The sequence below is a fragment of the Syzygium oleosum genome, unplaced genomic scaffold (assembly GCF_021117445.2).
Source record: "Syzygium oleosum isolate NSW1041296 unplaced genomic scaffold, Sole_v2.1 Sole_v2.02, whole genome shotgun sequence".
Lineage (NCBI taxonomy): Eukaryota > Viridiplantae > Streptophyta > Magnoliopsida > Myrtales > Myrtaceae > Syzygium > Syzygium oleosum.
Genome location: NW_026607486.1, coordinates 5,619,126 through 5,633,090, shown reverse-complemented (window position 1 = coordinate 5,633,090; position 13,965 = coordinate 5,619,126). Strand labels below are relative to the sequence as shown.

The 13,965-nt window shown below is 41.4% G+C and overlaps 2 protein-coding genes across 2 annotated transcripts; both read right to left on the bottom strand.

The window, feature by feature from the left end:
- Nucleotides 1-1,828: 1,828 nt before the first annotated feature.
- Nucleotides 1,829-3,019, bottom strand: LOC130137355 (protein GLUTAMINE DUMPER 1-like). Its single transcript, XM_056308235.1, has one exon. The coding sequence runs from the start codon at nucleotides 2,875-2,877 to the stop codon at nucleotides 2,425-2,427; it is 453 nt and encodes a 150-aa protein (XP_056164210.1). The 5' UTR covers nucleotides 2,878-3,019; the 3' UTR covers nucleotides 1,829-2,424.
- A 4,935-nt stretch (nucleotides 3,020-7,954) lies between these two features.
- LOC115662904 (7-deoxyloganetin glucosyltransferase-like) lies at nucleotides 7,955-10,641 on the bottom strand. The gene is made up of 2 exons (XM_056308234.1): nucleotides 10,043-10,641; nucleotides 7,955-9,055 (listed from the first exon to the last, which is right to left on the bottom strand). Exons 1-2 carry the CDS (start codon nucleotides 10,563-10,565, stop codon nucleotides 8,121-8,123), a joined length of 1,458 nt encoding a protein of 485 aa, XP_056164209.1. The 5' UTR covers nucleotides 10,566-10,641; the 3' UTR covers nucleotides 7,955-8,120.
- Between the last annotated feature and the right edge of the window lie 3,324 nt (nucleotides 10,642-13,965).

Below are 13,965 nucleotides of genomic sequence, written 5' to 3'. Positions count from 1 at the left end.
TATCAAAAACATAAAAAAATTTAAAGAAATAGTTATTTTTATCCGACCCTCTATTTTTCGACACGCTTAGGTTCACAGAAAGTTTCAAATGTGCTGATACAATTCTTGGTGGAGGACAAAAGCGTCAAAAACAAGATGCTTCGGAAAAATATATGGTAAGATAAGACGGTTGGTCTCATGTCTTTTTTAGTGTTTCCTAAACAAGGCCTTATGGACATGAGTTCGTTGTGAGAAGAATTAGAATGGTGGGAACGTAGAAAAGGACTTTCCAACCTCATTTCCAGCGAATATGTGCAATTCAATATTGCAAAGCACGTCCAATTTTTTTTTTGGATGAATTGTAATTTTTTAATCAACCTAACCCAAGAGCAGTTTAGAAAGGCCATTCTGTCCGTAACTACACCGCTTTAGGGGACCCTCCCTCCTACCAAATGGGAATCTCAAACGGGGACAAGTGTGTGCAGGGCGTAGCAATATGCCCTATTGAAGAGAATCGTTTCGTATACGATGATGTTGCGCAGACCATAATGATAAGCTTTTCGTGAAGAGACAACGTGAATATTCCTCGTGTGTGTTGGACGGTTAGAGGCCGTGAAGAAAAAGTCGAGCGCGAGAGTTGACTCGGTGGATTCGTCAAGCTAAAGTATGTCGGGTTGGTGATGCACGTCCAACTATCGGGGAAAAATCAGGGAAGCAACTCCTGTTACACAACTCAGAGAGGTACTGTCCAGAACATGATGTTCTGTTGCTGTCCGACCACGTTCTCCTCCTAGTATCAATGGAACCAGGAATCCTTCTCCCGACAACGCTCTTCATCCTCCGCACAATCGAGTTGAACATCGACAGATGAGGTGGAGTCATGTAAACATTGACTCCTAGCAATTTAAATGGTATGTGTAAAGGCATTCTAGGACGATTTGTAAAGCACGAGTCACCTCATTATTCCAGGCATCAGGATTTCGACAAACGAGATGCGATTCCAAAACAGCGGTCCAGATTCTAATCGAAACCAGGATAGCTGAAAAAAGAGCGATCTCTGTCTTCTACATCATTATTACATTAAGCAACACAATGGAGAAAACCTGCATATGCCGCTTCAAGATTCTATCCTTGGTCGCAAGGCTATTCGGCGCAGCCAACCAGGAAAATAATGGAGTGGTGTTGGTATGCTAGGATTACTACTTTCGACCAATTCACACCATGTCTAAGAGAATTCCGTGCGCTACCAACTGCAGAAATGCCTCATGGATGAAGCCTCCAGATAACATGATCAGATGCAGCCACAAAGAGCAAATCTTTTAATTCAATTTGTGATCCTGCAACATCAAGAAACACTATCGTGCACGAAGAGATGCTATATGCGAAAGAGATGCTAACTCGAGCCTTGCATGGGAAGGAGATCAGGGATAAGCTTAAGATGTCCCGACAGGACCATTTTCATGGGAAGTTATCTTCTTAAGTAAGACATTTTCATCCATTCAAGTCAATCAATTTCATGTCAAGCTTTATAAACCTTACCATTTTTTTTTCCGAGATAAGATCGGCATTAACCAAACTGATTTGATTGAATGCAAATAAAGTACTCCGAAATACCCACACGAAAATTTATAGGCCGCGCTTTTTCCACTCCTACTATGGCTAAAACACTCCCCATAATAGTGTTTTGACAATATTAGCATTTTTGGATCCCACCTTTTTAAGCAATTTTATGAAAGTATTTTCCTTTTTTGTTTGGCCTATCATTTTCGTTTGTTTTCTTCTCTCTCTCGTGGGTCCCATTTTCCTTCTTCATATTTACTTTTCTCCGTTCCCTCCTAACTCGATCATGGTTTTAGCTTTGTTGGTATCTGATCTGAGATCTCTTGATGGAATCGGCAATGCTCTCGCATTCAACTAAAAAAGAACACAAACACCCTAGAATTTCTCAGTCGGCAAATCTCCACAAAATCAGGCTCAAAATCATCTCCACGTCATCGATTCCAAGAGCGTAAGCTTGAGTGCTTCCATTCGTATTCCGATCGACCTCGATCTCAAGCAGCTTCTAGACCTCGCCTCTCTCCTCGACCTCCCTCATCTTCATCGCTAAGAACGTGTGCCTCTTCTTATCACCTCCGTCCTCTCCCTCTCCACCCTCAGCCTCTCTAGCTTCTTCCTCATCACGATCAACTCCTCTGCGAGAGACACATCTAGTTGCTCCACCTTCGCCAGAGGAGTCGCGGCGGCGTGGGACAGCGGTTCTCCTTGTCTGACTTGAAGAGCATTGGCGAGATCTCGATTCCAATCCTCTCAAGCTTTGGCTTTGGTTTCGGTTTTGGCTGGTTGTCGACGGGAAGAGTAGTCGGAGAGTTCCTCGGTTGGAGAGGCTTTCGACTGAAGCTTGTCATCCTCGCCGGTCGAAGGTTGGAGTGCTTGCATCTTCATCTCTTAGTTATGACCGTGAACAGCATGATTGCCAACATCATCATCATTATCATCATCATTGTTAATGTTATTAACCGCTTTGGTCTTGTCGAAATTGTCTTCCTTCTCATCCTTTGCAACGAAGCTCTGACCATCGCCATTATTGTTGCCTTGAGAATCACCAAAAGAAGGGCCTTTGCTAGATAGGCGTGGCGAGGAAAGTGTCTTATTGCCAATCATTATCACCATTGTCTTCTCTTCATACACCTCCACAGCATTATTGTGCCCTTTTTCCATCGCTCGTCTTTGCTTCACCCTGTTTTCTTCATCTCTTTGGGTGTTCCTCGAATTGCAGGAGAGTTTCCAGTAGGAACAGGCCAATATCAAGAGAGCAAAGCCTATGATCCCCAGCATTAATGCCAGGCCTTCAAACAAGTACAGCACAAGAGAGTGCCACGGTGACTGCTGTGACGCCATTGTCGATGTTGAAGCGATAAATGGAAAGGGGGAGCAGAGAGGGATATACGTGTGCAGAGAGAAGTAAATGAGAAGAAGGAAAGTGGGACTCGTGAGAAAAGAGAGAGAAGAAAACAAACGAAACACCACGTACAAAGAAAAAATATGCCTTAAACAAATGAAACCCATAAAGGTTAATATTGTCACAATACTATTATAGGGAGTGTTTTAGTAATAATGGGAGTGGAAAAAGCGTGGCCCTTGGATAAACTGATTAAATTTGGAGTGTTGTTTAACATTGAGTAATGTGGTAATTTTCCTTGTAATGGGTTTCGGTCAATGAAGATTGAAGGTGTTTTCTCTTATTTTTCTTCTTTCATCTCTTTTTTTTTATTATGTTTGGGAAAAGTGGGTATTGATGTATTCCTTGTTTAGTGTTGAATCTGATTCAAGTTTATGCTTTTTAGGATCTTTAGTGAGGCTTTTTGGCATTGCTGATTTTCTCTCCTTTTGGGGATCTGTTTTACTTTCACCAAGTGAAAAAATGTTTATCAACCCGTTAACTTCTAATTATTGAACTTACGAATTTCTTTGACCTAGTTAAGATAGGGCACGCATTTGATTTTTTGAGTGGATTTTTAGTATTCTTTCATTAAAAAATTTTCCGAACCGGTTTCCATTGACCTTTTTCTTTTTGCAATCCATTTGGAATGATGATTTTTTTTTTTGGTCAGATGGCATAATGTTTTCAAGATGCACATTTTGATATCTCCCCATAATATTGGTCTAATTATGGTTTGGTCTCAGTAAATGATGAAGGGTTTTTTCCTTAGTTTTCTTCTCATTTCAATAGGTTAATTGAAACTTTTTACCAATTTATTTCCGGTTCTTGAGAAAGTGGAAAACAAGTGGGCACGCCAAATGCATTTTCGCATGTTAGTAGGTAAATCTTTTGGTGGCGGTGCAAAGTATGGTTGGATCCTTCCTCTATATTATATTGGGTTGGTTTTGAATAGAGAATGGCTTCCATATGTTGCACAGCCACCAATTAGATCAAGAGAATATCATTTGATTGAGTTATGTGCTTTTAGGGAGATGATTATGGTGGCATTTTCTCTGAAAAATGAATTGCTAGGATATTTATGCAGTTTTGTTTCCGTGCATTTTTTTTTCTAAATTTCAAATGGCCTACTTTACTGTCTTCTATACAGGATCATTCCATGTTGGTAGTTTAGACCAGCACCATACAAGCACTACAAAAAAACATGAATTTTGCGACGGAAATTTTTCGTCGCTAATTTGCGACAAACTTTGCGACAGATTTCTAATTCCGTCGCAAATTAGTGACGAAAAATTTCCGTTGCAAATTTGCGACGAATTTATTTTCCGTCACAAATTAGCGACGGAAAATAAATCTGTCGCAAATTCCGTCGCTAATTTGCGACGGAAAATAAATCCGTCGCAAAATTCGTCATAAATTTGCGATGGAAAATTTTCGTCGCTAATTCCGTCGCAAATTAGCGACGACTAATTTTTCGTCGTAAATTTGCGACGAATTTTGCGACTGATTTATTTTCTGTCGCTAATTTGTGCAATGAAATTTACCATTTTGCGACGAAAGTAGAGACGAATTGGATGATTGTCACAAGTTCAAATTCAAAAGAGATTGGACGATTTGCTACACGTCCAATTCTAAGAGAGATTAGATTTACAAATTCAAATTAGATAAGAAGATCTATTATAAACTCAAGATATTAGATAATCTCTTAAAATGTTCTCATCCCAAATAAGCTTTTTTAGATTCGATAGGTGCAAATCTTATCTTTTCTTTTTTCAAGACTTAGCTATAGATAACGCAGATATCTATTTAGTTGAATGTGGCGGTTTCCTCCGCACGTAGCTCTTATGTATGAGTAAATATATGGGTAAATAAATTATAGCAATTTTCAAATAGATCGGAATCGGGTGGATATATGAAATGTAAAGTCAATGTATCTATATAGGGATATCTATAGGAGATCTTATAAAAGAGATATTCTTATTTAGACCTAATCAATTTGATCTAACCAATTAGATGAATTACTCCTAAAGGGTTACATCCGAATGATAAGTGAATAGAGGGCATGCATTCTATTAGAGAAATATTTAGAAGATTCCCTATATTTCCTTTAATTGATTGTAATTGATATTTTCCCTTTTAGATAGTCATCCTATAAAACCGATAAATAGGTTCGTGTACTCTTCATTTGACAATGATATATATATATTTTTTGCTCTTAATTTTTTTTATCACATTCTTGACTTGGTATCAGAGCCCTATTGTTATTTGAGAAAGCGTCAATCGAGTTTGTTTGTAACAATGACATCCACATCAATCATGTTTCTCCACAGTATTCGTAATGCTAGTCACATTATATGTAAAAGTGTAGAAGCATATCTACTCAAGGTTTCGACGGAATTAGCGACGGATTTGAAAAATTGGTCGGTAAAAACATTTCCATCGCTAATTCCGTTGCAAATTTGCAACGGAAACAAAATCTGCGATGGAAAAAAAAATCCATCTCAAATTTTGCGACGGAAAAAAAAATCCGTCGCAAATTTGCGACTCCCTCTAAAAAAAAAGAGCGAGCGAAGGGGGAATAAAAATCCCCTCCGACTCCCTCGCCGCCTCCTCCGACGACGACACCACCGCCAAGCGCGGCAAGAAGCGCTGTAGCTACAACTGCAGCCGCTGCGGCCTCTCCAAGAAGGGCCGCTCCTGCCATGCCGGCTCCTCCCCCTCCCCGCCGCCGACTCCTCCGCCGCTGCCACTGTCGCAGCCTCCTCCATGCCCGTCAACGCCGCCGCTGCTGCCGCCTCCTCCGCATCCGCTGTCGCCCTCACGCCGTCCTCGCTCTCATCCGCCGCGTGCTCTCCTTCGACGACCTCGACGTCCGCGCCGACGAGGAGGAGGAGGACTTCGACGAGGTGGAGCCGGATCTCGACGAGTGGGATCGGGATTTCGTGGACGGGGATGCGGACGCCGGCGGGTTGCCCGCCAGGTGCTTGTGGGAGGTCCTGAGGAGGTTGCCGCCGGCGGAGCTGCTCGCGGTGGTGCGGGTGTACAAGGGGTGGCGGGAGATCTCGAGGAAGGTGTGGTGGGCCGCCGAGGATATGAAGCTCAGGGTTCCCTCGAGAGCTCAGCTCTGTACTGAGAATTTATATTAAAGCATGTACTATTGTTGCCAAAGGTTAGAAGGAACTCTGCAAGGCTGAGTTTGTGGTAGATATACCAGGTTTCAGCCGTGGATTAGATACAATTTGCATTGTGCCAGTTGTGAGGAGGCCAACCTGTAATAAATTTTTGCCGCACATCCGTAACTATTTTTATAATTCGTTGCTAATTTGCGACGAATTAATAAAAATTCGTTGCTAAATTCGTTCCCGAACAATGTTCGTGGCAAAATAGCGACAAATTTTGCCACGAATTAGTTTGTCGCAAATTATTAACAAAAAAAAAAGAATTTCGTGGCAAATTAGCAACAAATTTTGCGACGAAAAATTAGCGACGAATTTTGCGACGAAAAATTAGCGATGAATTTTACGATGAAAATTTGTGACGAAAAATTAGTGACAAATTTTGCGATGACTTTTGCGACGAATTTTGCGACGATTTTTGCGACAGATTTTGCGACGATTTTTGCGACGAACTTTGTGGCGGATAGTGTTCGTGGCTAATTTGCGACGAACTTTGCGACGGATAGTGTTCGTGGCTAATTTTTGCGACGAATTTTGCGACGAAATATTTGCGACGAACTTTGCGACGGATAGTGTTCGTGGCTAATTTGCGACGATTTTTGCGACGAATTTTGCGACGAAATATTTGCACGAACTTTGCGACGGATAGTGTTCGTGGCTAATTTGCAACGAATTTTGCGACGAATTTTTTGCAACGAATTTTACGACGAATTTTTTTTTCGTCGCAAATTTGCGACGACCTAGTAGCGACGGAATTTTTTCCGTCGCTAAATTCGTCGCAAAAATGATTTGCAACGGATTTTTGCGATTTTTTCGTCGCAAAATCCGTCGCAAAAAACATGTTTTTTTGTAGTGAAGACTTCACAAGGAAAATGCTCAAGAGACATGCTTTTAACCTTAAATCCCACATAGATGGGTCAAACCATTAAAAATGAGTAGCTTATCTTTTGTCTTAGTTTTTTTAGACATCACATTTTATAGACTTCTTTTCACCCACATATTTGATTCATGCACTTGCAATGTGGCTGTCGTCCTAAAGGCGAACTCAGGTGCCATAATAACTACCTCGGCAAGAAATCGCCGCTCGGAGCCTACCTTACAACCTTACCACTCTTTGACTCTCACGCTCAGCATCCGCCTCAACTTCGCCAGAGGATGCCACATTTTTTGTAAAACGTGGGAGCCACAGGAGAGAGAAAGATAATTGTCGAGAGAAAAGAGAATGATGAGGACGAAGGAAAGTGGGACCCACAAAAAAAGAAAACAAAAAAAAAACACCAAAGGAACAATTAAGATGCTGTATGGTGGGACCCATAACGGGTGAAATGGTCATAATACTTTATTGGAGAGTGTTTTAGCCAAACTAGGAGTGGAAAAAGCCTGATTCTAAAAAAAAAAGATGTTGAATAGTATAAATTACCCACGATGGGCCACGACCTGGTCAATGGCCCACAAGTCTCGACCCGAAAGAAACAAAGTCCATGACCCGACAGGTCATCGTGACTTCAGCACTCGAAAACCGGATTTTACCATGAAAAAGAGAAGAGGCGCTTGATCGAAGCAGTCTTCTTCTCCCACACGCACTTCGCATTCCCCCCCTCTTTCTCTCTCTATCTCTATGCAGCAAGCAAGCTGCAACGATGGAAGTTCAGATGACGAGCCGGATGCGTGGAGGTGGTGAGGCCATCGGCGGAAGAAGGGAAGCCCCTGTCCGATCGCAGCAACGCTCTTGACAGGTCTCCTCCTCCTCATAAAACTCTCTTTCAATTAGGGATGAAGAAAGATATGACATTTTTTTTAAGTTTTTGATAAAGACACATTTAATTTTTCTGTACGTTTGGATGTAGATAATGCCATAGTGTTGTATACCAATAAGAGCTATTTTCACCATTCAGGACGGAAAACACACTCTTTTATTTCATTTCAGTTGTATAACTCAATTAATCAAAGGACTTTATTGAAGAAAGTCTTCTTCTTCGACCATAAATGGAGGAAATATAGCGCATAAAGAAAAATGTCAAATTACACTATTTAGATAAAACTTCGTCCAGCAACTTGTCCAAATTCATGGAAGATGACCCTTTTTCACCAACAGCTTCCTCTGCCATCTTCTTCCACTCCATGGCCTTGCTTCTCATTTTCTTCCCCACCTCTCCTTCCATCAACTCCCTCACAAGCCTCTCCATTGCATCTCTCTTCACATTACTATCCATCTCCAACCCAATCCCCCAATCATCACATATATACTTGCAATTCGTCAGTTGGTCTCCGAAGCATGGCCAACACAGCATCGGAACTCCGGCTGACAAGCTCTCAATAGTCGAGTTCCAGCCACAGTGCGTCAAGAAACCTCCGACTGAAGGGTGGTCCAACACTTTCTCTTGCGGGCACCACCCTGATAAAAAGCCTCTCTCTCTTGTTTCCTCAACAAACTCTCTAGGAAGATTCGCCGTGTCTCCATTCACTGCATCAGGCCTCAAGACCCACAAGAAACATTGATCGCTATTGGCCAATCCCATCGCAAATTCAACCAACTGTTGGTGTGTCATGAATGCTATACTCCCAAAGTTCACATAGATCACGGACTTAGGCTCCTTCAAGTCCAACCACTCAAGGCACTCGTTGTGCTCTTCCAAGAGATTGCACTCAATGTGCTTCGAGGCGAAAAAATTTTCTCGAGCGATTTGATCGATCATTAAGTGGAGTGGTCCAACCGTATAAACCCTAGAGATCATTGAGGAGAGGGCATGTAGCACATCCGGCTCAAGTGCCTCGAAGGTGTGGACAATGGTCATCGTGGCGTTACCTGTCTTGTTGCCAGTGTCGGCAAGGAAGTTGAACAAGGTGTCATCGGAGCCAGTGATTCGGATGAAGTGAGGCATGTCGCGCAGCCTCATGTTTTTCATTCCCGAGATCCAGGTGATAAGGGTGTTCCCATACCCGTTCATCAATTGGGATTCATCTGCACGCATTCATATCCATGCAATCAAACGGCAACAAATCTAATTACGACGACTTTTTCTCGTTTTTGACCAAAAAAAAAAGAATAAGTCACAATTCACATACAGTGCAGTAATGGATATTTAGAGAAAATTACCAAAAATGTCTTAAACCTATTGTACGGATGCCAATTTAATTTTAAACTTTTCAATTTGGCCAATTTAGTCCTAAACCATTGACGATTTGCCAATATAGTTCTTCTGGCCAATTTTGCTCATAAATCATTAACTTGGACGTCGGCTGTCCTATATGGCATGGCCAGTTTGATGTGGATAATTTTTGCAATTATTGCGATTTTTCTTTTCTTTTTTTTTTTCATTATGGTTCGGCAATCCTCATCGACACTGGACATGGGCCGCAAAGCCCTCGTCCATATCTTGTAAGGGCCACAATGCCCTTTGCCAGATTTGGGCTAGGCGAGCGCATCGCGACCTTCGCCTATGGCCAGCGACCTCCGTCGACACTACTGAGGCCGCAAACCAGTGGAAGGAAACAAGAAAAAAATCATTTTGTAAAAAAAAAAATTGCATAAATTGTCTATGTCAGCGTTGCTCGTGCCACATTGAACAACCAATAACGATAAAACCTATGTAAGGGAATTTAAAGCCTAGGTATGAAGAACTATGATTGACTGTTTAGATCGAAGTCAAGACTGTTTTGATCGAAGTCAAGATTATTTATACATGTGCGGAGTAAAATGCAAATATCACTAGAATCTTATCGTGTGTGGCAGTTCTCCCGTACCACACGTATCGTGTAATTACCAAAGACATGTTTATGTGTTCCTAAGGCTGGCCTTAAAAAATGTAAAATACGGTGGATTCGAACATGCACCTTAAGCAATGGAGGAGGAACGCGCACCCTTTGGGCTAATACAAATGTTGTTAATTAATTAAAACTCAAACATATTTATCCCATCATTAACAACAATATCCTGACTTATTATTACCTGTGAGTGGTGCAAGACCGTTTTCTCCGAGGGCTCGCAAATGTTTCACCGCCATGAGGGCACAGCCGGGTATAGTGAACAAGTGTATGAGTGGAATCCCAAATTTTGAAGCCGCAGGACTCGTCGTAAACGTCATGAAACCGTCCGAGACGATGCAAGTCACCGGAGGGACACTCGGGTTCGAGCCCAGGCTCGATACGAGATCGCTGAAGGGGCCGATCATATAGTTCCTCGTCGAGTTGCAGAGCGCCGGGATGTCCTGAATCGCATCCGCGTCCGAAAGAGGAAGACCATCGGGGATTGTCAGGAACTGAAAGTTGCTCAGTGTTCCATTCACGAACTCGAGGCCTCGGGCTCTGGTGAGCCGTCGGTGATTGAACTCGGTGTTGACAAAGGAGATGTGGAAGCCCTTGTGGTGGAGGAGCTTTGCTAGCTTGAGCATGGCCCCGATGTGGCTTTGTGCAGGGAGTGGAATGCAAACTGCGTGTGGCTTTGTGGCCGATTCGAGTCCGGCGGAACCCATTCTCTTCTCACCAGAGAATGATGATTCAAATGACTTTTTAAAGATGAGTTCAACTCGGCCTGGTTTATTGATCCTTGAGTTGAGCTTCCCCCCTTATATAACTTATGTCAACTATTTTGCCCTTATTTTTTGCGTGATTTCCAACTATGGCACCACGTTGTAATTTGTCATATTTAGTTGGATTTCACCTCCTTGTCATATTTAGCAGATAATATAAAACTTAGTTGCTTCTAATTGACTCAAACTTTTAGCATGATTGTAATGATATTGAATGGATAGACCGTGTTCAAACGAGCTACAACATATTATATCTAGTTGCAATATGCTAATATGAAAATTCATTAAAATCTTGTAATTAGACGAGAAGCAACCTGATTAATCAGTAGATGGAGGAGGCCAATTGCATAAACCTTAGGGATCATTGAGGTGAGAGCGCACGGTACGTCTAGCTCCAGTGCTTCGGAAGGATGTGGATGATTGGTCCCCGTGGCCTCAACTGCCAACTTGATAACAGCATTGTAGGAGCCATTGATTCCATGCACTTTGGGCTAGTCACAGAGCCTCACATTTCTCTTTCTTGGGATGCAGACGATAAGGGTCTCCCCATAGCCGTCTGCTATAAGATATTCATCCGCATGCATGCGGATCACAAGTTACAGGAATCATAATTGGAATCCTATGCGGCATAAGAGCGTGCGTGTGTAATTCATTCGTCACACATCCACATCCGCCGCCATTGACATGAGTAGTTTTAGTTTGAAACATTAATCAATCATCGAAATCAATAATGATGGATACAGCTTGTCTAAAAGAAGATTACGACGGTTGTGTATTTAATATTAGTTCCATTATAGTATCCGAAGATATTTTACTCGTTCAAAGTAACAAATATCGTCTCACGTCGACTCACCAAGCAATAGGATGGAATCGAGTAAGCTTCTTTTGCTTTCCTGGACAACGGGCGTTTGTCATCATCGATGCATAGTAACCAGAAAACACTCGACTAGTTTGGGATGTATTCGCAACATCGCTTTCGTGGGTAGCAAAGGAATCTCGCATAATGCAGAGGGGTGCAACTCAGTTACGCAACTGCAGTGATGTCTCATTCATATATAGAGATCCACAAGATATTGACTAATGACAGAAATCCCTAATTGGTATGCTAAAATTGATTTAAGTTTAAGGAAAACCATGGACCAAGGAAAATATAGCCAATCCTAACTAACTTTTTATATAAGATACCAGTGCGTCATACAAGTCTAAGATTTGTATTTGTTATATTGCTCGATTATGTAGTCAACGTGAATTTTCGTAAGAGAAATAATATGCATAAAATCATGATAGAAGAAAGATCCTTATTAACTAAATTATCCTTTAGAATTTACGTCTAATTTAAAGTGGATTCTAATTCTATCTTGTAGAGTTATCCTCCAATTTAAAGAAAATACGAGACATAAAGTTGTAATATTTGTTAATTATACTATAAGTACATGCAATATTCCGAGCAAGTGATATAATCTGAATCAGTAAATATCATGAAAGCACTAGATAAGTATGTAAATTCTTCCCTCTTGATTGCTTTCTTCAATTTGTCGGAACATGGAATCGAGTAAGCTTCTTTCGCTTTCCTGGACAACGGGCGTTTGTCATCATCGATGCATAGTAACCAGAAAACACTCGACTAGTTTGGGATGTACTCGCAACATCGCTTTCGTGGGTAGCAAAGGAATCTCGCATAATGCAGAGGGGTGCAACTCAGTTACGCAACTGCAGTGATGTCTCATTCATAGAGACCCACAAGATATTGACTAATGACAGAAATCCCTAATTGGTATGTAAAATTGATTTAAGTTTAAGGAAAACCATGGACCAAGGAAAATATAGCCAATCCTAACTAACTTTTTATATAAGATACCAGTGCGTCATACAAGTCTAAGATTTGTATTTGTTATATTGCTTGAAATTATGTAGTCAACGTGAATTTTCGCAAGAGAAATAATATGCATAAAATCATGATAGATGCATAAAGTGGATTCTAATTCTATCTTGTAGAGTTATCCTCCAATTTAAAGAAAATACGAGACATAAAGTTATAATATTTGTTAATTATACTATAAGTACATGCAATATTCCGAGCAAGTGATATAATCTGAATCAGTAAATATCATGAAAGCACTAGATAAGTATGTAAATTCTTCCCTCTTGATTGCTTTCTTCAATTTGTCGGAATCTTCACCTTTGTGCCGTGGACTAGGTGTCGAGAAATTAGTTTTCATGTGGCCACCCCGTTGTGTCATGTGCTGGTTTGCTCCTAAATATGGATTAACTTGAGTGTTGAATGGAGCTCGGCGTAGAACTAAGTTTGGGTTAATATAACTAGGACCGACAACTTCCAATTCGTCATGCTCCGCGTTTCATGCATTTTCACAGGATTTTTCCTCGAACATTCTCACGAACCACGTCGGTGTCCTAAGTTGTAAGACAACATATGCAATGGTTAGTCCCCACAGTAGTCCACATCCATAACCCATCAACAGAGTCTTCCAATCCAATGAATCCTGATGCACGCTTTCGACAGAGGAAATCCGCATAACTCCAAGTTACCGAGGTAGGATTCATCCTCAAACGTAGTAAAATAGTTCCCTTGGGGTATAGGACCCCGTAAGGCAGTTCTTTGAGAGGTTTAAGATCGAGAGGGATGTCAAGCCTGCCAACTCCGAAGGAATCACACCGATGAGCTTGTTTGAAGAATGGCCTAACCGTTCAAGCTGGGCGAGATTCACAATTGATTGAGGTATAAAATCTGTGATGTTTTTGTGAGAAATGTATAAACCTGGAACCAAAACGAGCTCTCCAATGGTCCCAGGGATTTCTGTTTGGAAGTTATTATTGGACAAGTCAAATGATTCTGGAGGCATTCCAAATTTTCACGAGCTAGATCTCCATTCCTTTCAATATCACTGCCGTGGAATCTATGTACGGGTTCATAAAAAAATGGAACTCCCAGAAATGGGCAACATTTGCCTAGTATGTACAGTAGATCATCTTGTCCAGTATCTGCATCCAGCATTGCTTAAAATTTGAGATGTACTCGGTAGGAAAAGCATAAGTGAAGTTAATGTTTGACAGGTCCACAATTCTCAACATTGGGAAGGGATGATCTGTCGTAGGACAGTTCACTGTGCCAGAGAATTCATTTAGCCTGAGAATCATAACTCGCAATTGAGTAAGGGTTTCCAACCAATCTGGGAATGCACCCGCAATCTTGTTGTCACTGACATCTTGAACCTGCAACATCATGCAGGTTGCTAAAGATCCAGGCAATGGGCCCTCCAGTTCATTTCGGTTCAAATCGAGACTCCTCAATTTACATTTCTCAGCAAATGTCCTCCAGGAGCAT

Coding starts and splice junctions, on each gene's coding strand:
- LOC130137355 (XM_056308235.1), bottom strand. CDS start 2,877: ATGGCGTCACAGCAGTCACCGTGGCACTCTCTTGTGCTGTACTTGTTT.
- LOC115662904 (XM_056308234.1), bottom strand. CDS start 10,565: ATGGGTTCCGCCGGACTCGAATCGGCCACAAAGCCACACGCAGTTTGC. Junction 9,056..10,042: donor CGGTCTTGCACCACTCACAG/GTAATAATAAGT, acceptor GAATGCGTGCAG/ATGAATCCCAATTGATGAAC.